The following is a 12,889-nucleotide window of genomic DNA, read 5'->3' as shown; positions in this document are numbered from 1 at the left end:
GCATATGCATTCGCTCGCGCGCATCTTCCACCTGTACTACCAACATCAGCCGTCTCAGCGTTCTGTTTCTTGCCCTGTTGATGCCTCGCCCCCTCCTCGCATGTTTCGTTCTCCTTTCGTCTGGGACGTCTGCTGTAGATTGCTGGAACATCTTCACGTCCCCAGCCTATCCGACGAGCGTGGTTTGCCGCGAGCTGTTGCCAGCGAAGTTGCGGAAGCCTCCCTCCTCACGACTTGTCACTCTGCTTCACATCCACACACCTCTCATGGCCTCGATCAACCTCTTCGACGACGACCTCGACCTCAACGGCGTGCCCGCCGCCGTCCCACAGGACACGCCCGCCGCCACCGGTACCGCCGCCGTTCCCGCCGACATCCTCATCGTCGCCTCGCAGCAGGCGGCGCAGGATGGGTCGTACCAGGCGCTCGTGACGGAGTTGGCGGGGAAGGGCAAGGTCGAGATGCAGATGGTCGACCGCGTCGTCGAGGGAGGTGAGTTGGCTTCGTTTCCGCTCGCGGCGATTGCTCGAGGAGGGAGAGGGTCCACAGGGTGCTACATGCCGGCGATAGCGGATGCAGAGGTCTTGTCAAGCGTACAGACGCTTTTCACGGAGCTGCAGCAAGTCTCACGGCCACACGAGCGCTCGCTGACATGCTTACTCGACTCCCTTGATTCCATCAGCAACCTCGCTCCCGACCTCGCAGTACAAGCAAATCGCCGTCTTGCTCCCCGCGACGATGGTCACGGGCTCTCTGCTTGCATTGCTCGAGCCGGCGCTGGCGGCTGGCGGGTCGTTCGAGGTTCGCGGCGAGGCGAGCGAGAGTGAGGAGGTGCTGGGAGAGTTGACGCTGGTTGGGCTGAGCGGCGCGAACAAGACGGACGGTGCGGTGAGTGATGCTCCGTGCATCAGTCCCGGTGTGCTGCTGACAGCTGCTCGTACAGATCCTGGCGACCAAGCCGGCCGTTACCTCCGTTCCCCTCTCGCTCAAGCGACCCGCCTCCGCCCTCGACTCTTCCGCCGCCCCCGCTCCCCTGCCAGTAGACGGCGCAAGTGGAGTCGTCCCCCTGCCGACCCGCAAGTCACGAGCGGCCAAGGCGTCTCTCTGGGCTTTCACGACCGCGGCAGCTTCCTCCGGCGCCGCGACACCCACCATCGACGAGTCGACCCTCTTGACCGAAGCCGACCTCGAGCGACCAACGCTCGTCAAGCGCGAAGACTGCGACGTCAAGCGGACTCGACGAGCGTGCAAGAACTGCACGTGCGGGCTGCGCGAGATCCTCCTCGACGAGAAGGAGCCGGACGACCTTGTCCAGGCGGGCTTTGCGGCGCAGCCGAATGCGACGGCGAACAATGCGAGCACGGCGGGAGGAGCAAAGGTCAGGACGATCCAGAGCGGCGTGACGAGCAGTTGCGGAAACTGCTACCTCGGCGACGCCTTCCGGTGTGCGAGCTGCCCTTACCTGGGTGCGTTCTTGACTCGTCTTCCGACGGCTGTCTTGCTCTGATTGACGCCTGCGCCTCGCAGGGATGCCCGCTTTCGAGCCCGGCCAAAAGGTTCTCGTTGGCGGCCTCGATGACGCCTGATCCCGCTTGTCGTCAGGCCGTGCGCTCACGTACCCACGTAGCCATCTTCTCTCGGTCTCTGCCGGTACATCTGAGCCCTGTAATACTGTAGCACTTCCGTTGGCTTTCACCCGCGTGCGCGTGCCCCCGTCCGTCGGTCTTGCGTCGTCTCGCTCTTGCAGCCTCTCCCGGCTTTTGCTTAAGAGTATGGGCAGTTCCATGAACACTGTCGAGCTGTTGACGCACCGACCATTGGGCAGCACGAGGCGCGACTCTTCGGTGGTCGGTTCAAGTTCTTGAGGCGATCGAGAGTCGGAGCCGGCGGAGTGACGTCCTGCGACGTTTACGACGTTTGCTCGAGCTGCACCCGTCGCTCGTTCTTCTCCTGCTGTCGACTCTGACAACAAGAACCGTGCGTCGACGCCCCCGAAGACTTTGATCCTCTCCAGGCTCACCGCTCACCCGCCATGTCCACACGCAGCGACCTTCGCAACCTCCACACCAAACACACACACGCAGCGAACCATTCGCCATGAACGCCGCAGCCAACACCCTCGAGAATAACATGCAGAGCCCGCCGACGGGCATCCATGCGGGCATCGCGAACCCGAGTTTGCAGAAGGAGGGCGCCGACTCGAGTGGTGACAAGATGAAGGTCAGTCGGCGCTTCCTTTCTCGGTCCAACGACGTGCACGTCCTTGTGAGATCGTTTGTTGATGCTTGGTAACTCCGCCGCGTCATTAGGCCCTCGTCTGGGAGGGCAAGATGAAGGTCAAGGTCGAGGAGGCGCTCAAGCCCAAGGTCGTCGACGCCAAGGACATTGTGATCAAGGTCACTGGCTCGACTGTGTGCGTGCCAGTCTTCTCGATATCGCAACGACGAGGAGATGTTGCGGCGATGCGTCTTCGCGAATCCACAACAGACGAAACTGACCTCCCTTCGTTCACAGCTGCGGCTCCGACATGCACTTGCTTGCGTACGTATCACTGCTTCGCTTGTACGACCACTTTGAGAGCGAGACTGACCTACGTCGTCCTTCTTGCTTGCAGTGGCGCTATCATCGAGCTCCGCAAGGGTGACATGTGAGCCCCTCTTCTTCGTTCGAATCAATCTCCCCAAGCGACTCTCCTGACGTTGAGCTCTTACAGCCTTGGCCACGAGTGCATGGGTATCGTCGACTCTGTCGGCCCGGGCGTCACGAAGCTCAAGGTCGGCGACCGTGTGTGCGCCCCGTTCTTCCCTCCTCCTCACAAACTCCTTCCTGACGAAAAGTGGCTCTCAGCGTCGCCGGCTTCAACATCGGTTGCGGTGAATGCTTCATGTGCCAGAAGAAGCTTTCGTCGGCTTGCCAGATGACCAACGACTCGGCGCTCATGAACACGATGTACGGCGGCAGGACTTGCGGCATGGTGAGTCGAGCTGTTCAGGTGTCAGTTGGTGCTGGCGAGAGCAGGAGGCGTTGCCATCCCGTGATCCCGTCTCAAAGCGCCTGTCATGGTCTCGACTTTGGGACATCTCGCTAACGCATCCCCCCGCCCTTTCACAGCTCGGCTACTCGCACTTCACCGGTGGTTTCGCCGGCGGTCAGGCCGAGTTTGTCCGTATCCCTTACGGCGACGCCAACTGTGTCAAGGTTCCCGAGGGCGTCTACGACGAGGATGCTCTCTACATCTCCGACTCGCTGTGCGTGACCATGCTGCGACACATCAGCACCGAGCTGACGTCTCGCCTCCCAGCGTCACCTCGTTCCACCAGGTCGAGGACACCCGCGTCGACGAGGGCGACATCGTCGGCATCTGGGGTGTCGGCGTGATCGGTCTCCTCGTTGGCAAGTGGTCGATCCTCCGCGGCGCCTCTCGCCTCATCGCCGTCGACAGCGTCCAGTGGCGCCTCGACTACTTCAAGGAGAAGCTCCTCAAGGACCACCCGAACGTCCAGATCGATCTCGTCAACTTCTCCGAGCACAAGAACGTCGTTGCTCGCATTCACGAGTTGACCAAGGCTGGCACGCGCGGCTTGCCCGACACCAGGCCTGACGGACTCGATGTTGCGTTTGAGTGCGCGGCGGGCGAGTACGCCAAGGGTTGGGCGCACAAGCTCGAGATGGTCGCCGGACTCGAGACCGACACCAGTGAGATCCTCAACGAGATGATGTGCGTTCAGCTGTCTCGTCTAGTCCGTGACTAACGCTGATAAGCTCGAGGTCCGCAGCGAGAGTACCATTGGCTTCGGTCGCGTTGGCATCACGGGCGTGTGAGTGTTTGCTTCGCCCTCTTGTCTGGACCTCGCTGACACTACGACGCTCTCAGCTACGCAGGATACACCAATCACCTGAACATCGGCTCGCTTATGCAGCGTGGTATCCGGTAAGTCTCCTCGAGATCCCTTTCCTCCCGACGACATTCGCTGACGACGCTCGCGACCTTCAGCTTCATCGGCAATGGTCAAGCACCGACGCACAAGTACATGGACCGTGTCATGAACGACTACATCGCCACCGGAAAGGTCAAGCCGCGCGAGCTCTTCGTTACGCACCGGTGCGCCTCCTCGTTGTTTCCTCTCTTCCGCCTCTTCGGTCCTGACCGCGTCCCGCCTGCAGCGTCCCCATCGAGGACACCGACAAGGTTTACTACCACATGCGCGAGCACTCGGAGAAAACCAAGATCATCAAGGCCTTCGTCGCGACCGCCGCTTCAGCTCCTCCCGCTCCGGGCGCTCCCCCTCTCACCCGCATCGAGTAGGCCCTTCCGGTGCTCTCGTACTCTTTCCTCTCGTCCTTGTGTATAGGTCTCTAGCGCGTGCAACGCAGTAAATCAGTGCCGTTTGTCCTTACGACTTCGTCTCGCGGCTTCCCTCGCAAGTCGCGAGTGAGGCCGTCTCTCTTGAGCTGTCCCGGGTCTGCTGACAGTCCGAAGCGACCCTTCAATGCATTTCTAACAATCGAAGGAGGCGTACGAAGCGCTCGCCGCCTCGTACCTGCCGCAACCCACCTCGCGAACAGCCCATCCCGCCGACCTCGCAGCCCCATGACCCTCTAACCTTCTGCGCACGACGCCTCCTGCTTCCTGTCAACCTTTACATCCTGGTGAATCCTGATTGGAGCCCTGCAAACGGCGTGAGCCGGGGTTGTCGCGCAAACTGATGAGGATGCGGAGGGGGAGCAAGGAGTGGGAGAAGCGAGCTGGACGGTCTGACGGGCGTCGCAGTGGCTTTTGGATAGTGTACTCGATAATTTCGAGCCTTCACTGAGCCCACTGAGCGAGAGGTGTCGCCGGTACAGAGCCAACCCTCTCCCCTTGCTCCTTGGCCTCCTCCCTTCCGCTTCGAACACCATGCCAGCAGCCGCCCAGCCTCCACAGACACAGCAAGACCTCCACGCAGCCTTACGGACACGCATGATCCAGTCGGGCGAGTACAGCCGGTGCGCTTCCCCTGCTTTCTTCACGAACCCCGCACGAAGCGAGTTCGGCTCGTCTCGACGGGTAGCTGACGCCGCTTCGGAGCGCACAGGATCATGGATGCGCTGAGGGCCAAGTTGGACGAGTCGGGCTGGGAGGATCAGGTCCGGGATGCGGCGAGAGGTACGTTTCGGCCGTCGTACTCTGTTTTGAACCGCTGTCCAGGTTCTATGCGTAGCCTGTGTCGAAGGTCCAGCCATAGTTCGCAGCTGACAAGAGATTGATGTCCGCGCAGAGAAAGCCCGTTCGCAAGACCCGCCAAACCTGCATTCGCTCGTCAAGGACCTCGAGCCGACCGCTCTGAGTGCGTCCGCTTCCGCTTGCTACCCGTTGTGCGGGAGGCTGACGAAGTCGTTAATGCAGACATGATCCCGCAAGAGGCGCGAGCAGAAGTCGAGGCGATGGTGCGGGCCTTTGTCGAGAAGAGCGTTGAGTAGAGCATCCGTTCATCCCAGCATCTTCCGTAGCTCGTCTGTTGTACCCATACGCATCATCGTCCACGCTCACATCACAAGGTCGGGGCCGTTAGGAGGATGTTATGCTGTACAATCGCGTGGAGAAGCTACACCACCGCCTGTCGCGCTCAGTAGTGCTCGTCCGAGTTGCCGTCTGCATGACCATCAGCGAAGCTCATCAGCAAAAGGGCTCACAAGAGTCGCAACCGCCTGAACGAGCGAACGGACGACTCACACCCTCGCAAACCCTCGGCGAAACCCCAGGATGTCGGTGCTGATTGCGGCTCGCCGATCGTGACGCCCTCCGCCGTGACCGTCGCAATTTGGAACTGCGTGGCGAAGCGGCAACGATTATGCAGGTCAGCCGACGCTCGCGCTCAGCCCATCATCGGTATCCTCAACGCACCTTGTTCAAACTCCTTGCGTCGCGGTAGAACAATACCCTCATCGCGTTCTCGAGGATCTTCCTCGCGTCCGCCTCCTCAAGCTTCTTCTCGCCGTCCGGACCGAGTTCTTCGAGCGAGCGGCGGAGGAGAGGTTGGGCGAGGTGCATGCCGAAACCGGTTGCGATCGAGGGGGAGGAGTAGGTGACGCCGAGGAGGTCGACGTGTGCGAGGAAGCTGCGGTGGGAAAGGAGAATTAGGCGGGAGTTGTGAGAGCGAGGGGAAGGGCCATGGACGCACGGCTCGCCCTTGTCAACGCCCGCGACCAGCACCGCGTTCCAATACGGGTCGAACTTGCTCCGCCGCGAGTACATGACGTTGCTCATGTACTCGAAAACCTGGCTCGTCGACAGCTCGTGACCGTCCTCAAGAATCGACTCGTCCGTCCTGTGAGAGCGAGAGTCAGCTTCGTTCTCGCTTCGAGTGACGGGGCAGGGGCGGAGACGCACATCAGGCCCTGCAGCATCCGCTTGATCTGCTGAAAGTCCGCCATGTCGCCCGAAGCACCAATCATGGTCGAGTTGGATACCTTGTGCAGCCTTCGGACGTCCTTGAACCGCGCGAGCGAGCCGTAAGACGCTGTGCGGGGGTCAAATTGGGTCAGTTCTCCGGCAAGGGAGAAAGGGACGGAGCTGGATGAGTGCACCGAGGCAGTCGGCTGCCAGCATGACCCCGTCCTTGTACTTGAGCCCGAGAACCGACGTTCCCGTCATGATCGGTTGTCTACGCGCGCAATGCAAGATACTTCCAGTCAGCACGTTCAAGCCAGACACACCCAGCTGGCCCACGGAGAGACTCGAGCGACGGGGCCGCGCAACTCACTGAGTGTGCTGGACGCCCTCTGCGAACTTGTCCTTGCCGCCAGCTGCCGCGCCCCTCCCCTGGTGGATGGGGAACGTCGAGTACGGGTCGAGTGTATCGTTGCGCGGCTTGCCCCTGCGGTGAGCGAGGCGTCGTCAGTTGCGGGGCGTGGTTGCGAGAGCGATGAGGACCGTTCGAGGCGGGACGAGCGCGTGGGAGCGTACCAGGATGTGCTCGGGAAGTGGTTCATGGTCAGCTGTGAGCTCTGGCGGGTCTAGCGGGTCAGATTGAGCGAGAGAGTGGTCGTGGTCTCCTCCAGAGAGGGAGGGACCTTCGTCATCCTCGTACTCTTCACTCGCTGTCGACTGGGCTGCATGGGACTCATCGTAAACTCGCTGCCCAAGTACTCGGGCCCGTATCCTGTAGCAACAGCCGACCTCGAACTCGCCGTCGCCACTCCTCGCTCGTTTGGCCATGCTGTCCTCAAATCGACGAAGCAGCCCGCTCTCCAGCTCGATACCGTCCTCGTGACACTGTTCTATCCTGCCGACTCGACGCAGCGGGGATCAGGGAAGAGGCAGCACTGGTTGCAGCGGCCTTTGGGACAGACGGCGGAGGGTTACGCACGCTTTCTCGGCCAGAAACCCTGGCTCGTCAAGGCGCTCTTCTGGCTCGTCGGAGCTGGAGTTCGTCTCCCTGTCCAGGCGGACAGGCCGCTCGCTCCGAAGAAGGCGGAGGATGACACGACGAGCGAGGGACGGTCGGCAACCTCCTCACACGACACGGTGGTCGACGGCGCACTGGCTGGCGAGAAGGACCGCTTCCCTCTCGTTGTCTTCTCGCATGGATTGAGCGGGACTAGAACGACGTACAGGTGCGCGTAATCGAAAGCTTCGTTACCCTCGATCGTTACTCACACATCCTATCTCCAGTCAATGGTGCGGCGAGATCGCGTCGAAAGGCTACATCGTCGCTGCTATCGAGCACCGCGACGGCTCAGGCCCAGTCTCGGTAGTCAGGTCAGGCGACGGAAAGGAGCGGATCGTCGACTATATCCGGCCAGAGCACCTCGAGTGCGTATGCATTGCCTTCAATTGACAGTCAGCTCGCAACTCACACCTTCTGGTCCCTCAGGTGGCCAGCCGGACACTCGCCTCAGTCGGCGATGCAGTTCCGCTCGTCGCAGCTCTCGATGCGCCTCGCGGAGATCACATCCGTCCTCTCGCTCATGCAGCGGTTGAACGACGGCGACGGCGGGGCAGTCGCGAAGGAGAACCGAAGGAAGGAGTATGGGGAGGGGAAATCGCTGGAAGGATGGAAGGGCCGGATTGACATGGAGAAGGAGGTTACGATGGCCGGGCATTCTTTCGGCGGCGCAACGACTGTAAGCGTTTTCAGTCCTTCTTTAGCGGCCAATGAGTAGCTTCTGACGGTGTCGGCTGCTTGCAGATCCAAGTCCTCCGCGCCGGCGCGACACAATACCCGTTCAAGCGCGGTATCGCCCTCGATCCCTGGGCAGACCCTATCCCTCCCGCTCCTTCGCCCGCCCCTCCTTCCTTCTCGCCACTCTCAGCAAGCGTCTCGACCAACACGACTGGCTCGAATCCCGCTCCGACAACTTCGCCTTCGAACGGCAACGGCGGAAAAGTCCCGCTCGACATCAACGTCCCGCTGCTCGTCGTCAACAGCGAAGCCTTCACGCTGTGGCGGCAGCACTACTCGCTTGTCAGGTACATCGTCAAAGCTGTCGGAGGAGGCGCAGAGCGGTGGCTAATGACTCTTGGTGCGCTTCGTCCTCCGCTCGATTCGCCAGGAATGCTAACGATCCGTCTTTTCGCAGTCGGATCGATCCACATCTCCTTCTCTGACCTCCCTCTCCTCCTTCCCTCGTACCTCAACCCGCGCGCCGGCTCACGCGTACCCGCCCGCCTCGCCACCTCCCGCGTCGTCGAAGCCTGCGGCGAGTTCCTCTCCGGTCAGGGAACGTCGGGCGAGATTCTCGGACAGCGTGTAAAGGAGGGAGACGAGGATGGAGCGAGAGATGGAGAGGGTGGGAAAGATGCGGAGGGGAACAAGCGCGTGATGGAGGGCGAGGTTGGCAGCATGCGGATGCATATCGCTGGAACAGCTTAGACGCCTGTGGAGACCCTCACTTGACTTATTCTCGAGCTTTGAACCTGTCGTTGTACCTTCGATTCAGCCTTCATCCTTGTAGCGACTCGGTCCTGCATTCTGTAAATCATCGACTCTTTTGCAGCTCGTCTAGGACTCTAGCGGGCTTTTGGCAAGACATGTAACAACAACGAAGCGGTAAGCGAACGGGTATCTAGTCGGCCAGCGACGAAGTTTGCGAGTGCGGAAGCGAAGATTAAGGGTTGTAGTGCGCGGCGGTCGTCGGGCTGGACGCCTCGTCGAAGCCGTATTGCGTCAGGCGGATGTCGCCAGGTCTGTTCGGCTGTCCGCCTCGCTGCTCGTACAGGCCGACGATGTTGGCGACCCGAGACGAGAACTGCGAGACGCCCGAGGCGTAACGGTCGGAAGGGTGTGCGTCGATCTGAACGGCGAGCAACGGTCAGCAATATCGAGAAAGAGTGCATGCTGAGATATGACCTACGGGAACCTCGGCGTCCGGCTTGGGCGAGTCAGGCAAGGACTCGTGTCGCGGTGGTCGTTGCTGGTGCAGTCCGCCCGCTTCTGTCGCGTACTGCGCTCCATCGTGTGGCTCTGTCGCGTCGGAAGTACGACCTTCCGCTTCGGCGTCGAGTCCTTTGGGATAGGAGCGCGACCCTCGCAAGAGGACTTGACCGTCCTCCGACGGGCGAGTATCCGCTGAAGAGTCGAGGCCGTCGTAGGGGTCCTCTTCTGCGACGCCGGCTGGCGCTTCGACAGGCTCGAAATCCGGAGAGTGAGGTCGAGCGCCGGCGAACTCCTTTGGCGGGACGGGCGGCGACTCGTAGGAATCGGCGAGCGTTTCGACGGGAGGGCCGAGAGGCGGCGCTCCGCGCTGCAAGCGTACATCATCAGTTACCTTCCAGCAAGCCAGCGGAGTATCAGAGGCCGGTGCGCACAAGAGTACCGTTGCCGTAGCTCGGAATCGCGGGAGGGAGCGTGACTCCCGCAGCATCCGCTCCGCCACTCCCAACGCCAAAGAACTTCCCCATCTTGCCACTGCCGCCCAGCCTGCCGCTCATGCCGCTTCCGCCGCTCATCTTGCGCGAGCCGATACGGGCAAGGAAGCCGCGCTTGTCGGAGGCCGGCTTGGTGAAGCCGACTGGAGGGGCAAGGAAGGCGCCATTCGAAGGGACATTGGGTGCGGCTTGCGGACGCGACGGGTAAGGTTCGGCTTGAGGAGGAGGAGGAGAGGGCGGGCGGAAGCTGGTCGTCGGCTCATCGTGGAGGTCTAGGGCCGAGTGTCCGGCCGTGTGACCGTCCGCAGCGCGTACGGTGGAGACGACGGAAGGTGCGTAGGCGGACGATGGCGCGTAAGAGGTCGTCGCACCATACGAGGCGTAGGTGTCGCGAGGGCCGAGGTGGACATTCGAGAGCGACATCAACTTGGTCTCGGCGTTGTTGTCGGGGTTAAAGACGTTCTCGTCGATCGGTCGAAGGGTGCTCTCCTTGCGATTGTACGACGAGCTGAGCGGAGGCGAGAGCAGGCCACCGAGGTTGCCGTGCCCTGCCGATGGCTGCGAAGCTCGAGGTGAGGCAGAGTTGCCGCCACTCCTGCGTCGAACCGCTCGCAGGAACGAGACCCGCTTCGCCTGCTTCTTCGCCTGCGAGCTCGATAGTCATTGACTGCAGGAAGCGAGGGCTCGATGAAGAAGCGCACCTTCGGGTCGGCCAGCAGCGCCTCGCGGTATTCGCGCGGCACGAACTCCTCAACAAGCACCCATCGCTCCTCCGTCCTTGGGTCATTCCCAATGACCTTGCCTCTCGCGGCTTCGCCGGCCCTCGGCTGCGCCTTCCATTGAATAAGCGCGAAGCTGCTCTCCTTCAGCTCGTCCCGAGCCCAGCCTCCACCGACAAGCACGTCCGCGTAGGCCTCAAAGAAGACCTTCTCGACGACAAGGCGACCTTCTTCTCGCGGTGTCGTGTCGTAGGGGAAGGGCGGAAGGTGCTTCTCCGTCTCGCGGAGCCGCTCGTTCAGCTTCTGAGCGGACGATGGCCAGGTGTTGACGCGCTGACCGATGCTTTGGTGGAAAACAAGGTCGGTCGGGGCGAAGATGTCGCGGCCAGAGAAGCCAGTCGTCTCGAAAGTGGACTGCACAGGCAGAGTTAGCTAGCGCTGGGACTCGGAGGGAACGAGGAAACGCACCCAGTCGAGCGTATCCCGTTTCCGCTTGACCGCCTCACGCTCGCCCTCCGTTAAGTCAAACTCGAGCTTCTTCGCATCCACATCCTGGAAGCCCTTCTGCCCGAACTGCGCCCACTCCTTGTCGACCATCGAGCGGAACCGCTGCATCTCGAGCGCGTCATCCTCCTCGTCGACGAGACCATCGCGGATGTTGAGCAAGTGGCGATACGAGGGCGCGTAGACAGGCTGGTCGGGCGACGTCGAGGTCGTGGGTGCGAGGAAGAGCTTCCAGTCGTTCGAATAGGGCACTTCCCATGTCGCAGCTTGCTGGATCAGATTGCGCGAATGGAAGCGCGTGACCCGCTTGACGCGCATGACCTCTTCCACCGGCGCGCCCTTCGGGACGTGCGGGCGCGAGTTGTCGTAGGAAAGGCCGAGAGTTTCGGGATAGCCGGTGATGAAGCGTTCGAGAAAAGTTGGTAGAGCGCCTTCCGCTTGCTGATTCCGGATCTGCGACGCGAGAGATGTCAGCTCCAGCAAGTCTGGCAGAGACAAAGGAGGCCTACAAAGCTAAGGAGGATGTGCTCGAGAGCTGTTGTCCCACGCTGCCACTCTTCGTATGTCTCGTCAAAGGAGCCGTCGTCGCGCAGGCCGAAGACGTATGGGGAGAAGAGCGCGGCGAGCTTGCGCGGCGACATGCCGTTCTTGGCTGAGTGAGCGGAGATGGAGGAGAAGAGGGAGAGCAGGCTCGAGCTGCGAGCGGTATGAGCCTAAGCGACATGCGCGGTGAGATTTTTCATTTGTGTACGCACAGTAAGCGGCCATTCGAAGCGGCGAGGCGCGAGACGAGGTGAAGAGTGCAGGATCGAGGTTGATAGCCCGTTGCTGCGAGACTAGAGTCAGCGCAAGCGTCTCCTGCTGGCGAAAGACGCAGCATACCTCGCTCAGCCTTCTTGAACTCGTTGTACAGCTCCCAGCTGACGAAGCCGCGCCCTCCGCGGTCGTTGACCAGGCGCGCTAAGCTCCACTTCATGAATGCTCCGATCGAGCGCGGATTGGCGAGCTCGAGGTCTGCCAAGTTAGACGTCAATGCACCGTTTTTGAAGGTCGGGGAGAGCGCCAGACGAACCTTGCGGCCAGGTCTCGTGGTCCTCGAGGTACGAGCGGATGAGGGAGCAGACGCCGTCGAGCGAGATGTCTAGCGCCATGCTCGACAGAATCAGCGGGGTATCGAGACCTGTCATCGAGCGGATCAGCACTGTCACACGCCCCGAGAAGAATGAAGCGCGAAGAACGCACCTCGTTTCCGAATCTGCTCTGCGCAAGCCTGCACGATCCGCTCGACCTTGATGATCCCCAGCTCTACCGTTGTCGCTATTGGCGCGTAGCCGTAGAGCAACTGCATCTCGGCCGGTTGCACCTCGTTGTCCTCGCCAATGCCGTACCCACTTCCAAAGCCACTCGAGCCCGTCGCCTGCGCCGCGAAGGCTGGCCGGTCGGTCGTGATGGGTCGGCCAAAGTCGTCGATCCGCACGGGGAAGCTGGTGTCCTGCGGCGGCGGCGAAGGGAGAGTTGGGCCCGATGGGCGGGTGGGGAGGTTCGACGAGGGGTTCGACGACTCGCTGGACCCGGGTCTGAGGCGCAAGAGGCTCTTCTTCTTCTTGAACATGCTCATCGCGCGATACCGCCCTCGTCAGCGCGCCGTGTCGGTCTGAAGGTTGTCGAGAACAAGCCGCGAGGCGGGGGACAGAGCGGCGAGACGAGGGCGCAAGCGGACAAGCGAGGGCTGGCTGGACGTGTACAGCGAGCAGATAGACTAGCACAGCGCTTCAAACGAGCAGCGAGACGTGATAAGAAGGAGCCAGCTCCCCAC

General features: G+C 61.5%; 6 protein-coding genes across 6 annotated transcripts; 4 read left to right on the top strand and 2 right to left on the bottom strand.

Moving 5' to 3' along the window:
- Positions 1-266: 266 nt before the first annotated feature.
- On the top strand, positions 267-1,586 carry RHTO_04686 (protein of anamorsin family; the record flags this gene model as incomplete). Its single annotated transcript, XM_016418350.1, has 4 exons — positions 267-492; positions 683-888; positions 944-1,466; positions 1,528-1,586. The coding sequence occupies 4 exons, from the start codon at positions 267-269 to the stop codon at positions 1,584-1,586; spliced, it is 1,014 nt and encodes a 337-aa protein (XP_016275626.1).
- Positions 1,587-2,097: 511 nt separating this feature from the next.
- On the top strand, positions 2,098-4,306 carry RHTO_04685 (alcohol dehydrogenase; the record flags this gene model as incomplete). Its single annotated transcript, XM_016418349.1, has 12 exons — positions 2,098-2,220; positions 2,310-2,413; positions 2,515-2,541; positions 2,615-2,647; positions 2,714-2,788; positions 2,848-2,974; positions 3,112-3,248; positions 3,302-3,718; positions 3,777-3,818; positions 3,875-3,931; positions 3,995-4,102; positions 4,165-4,306. The coding sequence occupies 12 exons, from the start codon at positions 2,098-2,100 to the stop codon at positions 4,304-4,306; spliced, it is 1,392 nt and encodes a 463-aa protein (XP_016275625.1).
- A 591-nt stretch (positions 4,307-4,897) lies between these two features.
- On the top strand, positions 4,898-5,460 carry RHTO_04684 (enhancer of yellow 2; the record flags this gene model as incomplete). The annotated part of the gene is made up of 4 exons (XM_016418348.1): positions 4,898-4,986; positions 5,076-5,146; positions 5,259-5,327; positions 5,387-5,460. The coding sequence occupies 4 exons, from the start codon at positions 4,898-4,900 to the stop codon at positions 5,458-5,460; spliced, it is 303 nt and encodes a 100-aa protein (XP_016275624.1).
- A 146-nt stretch (positions 5,461-5,606) lies between these two features.
- On the bottom strand, positions 5,607-6,972 carry RHTO_04683 (20S proteasome subunit beta 7; the record flags this gene model as incomplete). The annotated part of the gene is made up of 8 exons (XM_016418347.1): positions 5,607-5,632; positions 5,714-5,807; positions 5,885-6,098; positions 6,162-6,308; positions 6,371-6,500; positions 6,568-6,644; positions 6,744-6,857; positions 6,947-6,972. The coding sequence occupies 8 exons, from the start codon at positions 6,970-6,972 to the stop codon at positions 5,607-5,609; spliced, it is 828 nt and encodes a 275-aa protein (XP_016275623.1).
- A 124-nt stretch (positions 6,973-7,096) lies between these two features.
- Positions 7,097-8,855, top strand: RHTO_04682 (1-alkyl-2-acetylglycerophosphocholine esterase; the record flags this gene model as incomplete). The annotated part of the gene is made up of 5 exons (XM_016418346.1): positions 7,097-7,596; positions 7,655-7,795; positions 7,857-8,106; positions 8,172-8,505; positions 8,563-8,855. 5 exons carry the CDS (start codon positions 7,097-7,099, stop codon positions 8,853-8,855), a joined length of 1,518 nt encoding a protein of 505 aa, XP_016275622.1.
- Positions 8,856-9,090: 235 nt separating this feature from the next.
- Positions 9,091-12,691, bottom strand: RHTO_04681 (Rho GTPase-activating protein; the record flags this gene model as incomplete). Its single annotated transcript, XM_016418345.1, has 10 exons — positions 9,091-9,276; positions 9,337-9,726; positions 9,791-10,495; positions 10,552-10,983; positions 11,038-11,526; positions 11,583-11,769; positions 11,829-11,901; positions 11,956-12,087; positions 12,146-12,253; positions 12,316-12,691. 10 exons carry the CDS (start codon positions 12,689-12,691, stop codon positions 9,091-9,093), a joined length of 3,078 nt encoding a protein of 1,025 aa, XP_016275621.1.
- Positions 12,692-12,889: the final 198 nt, after the last annotated feature.

This window comes from Rhodotorula toruloides (genome assembly GCF_000320785.1).
Source record: "Rhodotorula toruloides NP11 unplaced genomic scaffold Scaffold3, whole genome shotgun sequence".
NCBI lineage: Eukaryota > Fungi > Basidiomycota > Microbotryomycetes > Sporidiobolales > Sporidiobolaceae > Rhodotorula > Rhodotorula toruloides.
Note: the sequence above shows the minus strand (reverse complement) of the source record. Positions and strands in the feature narration are given on the sequence as shown.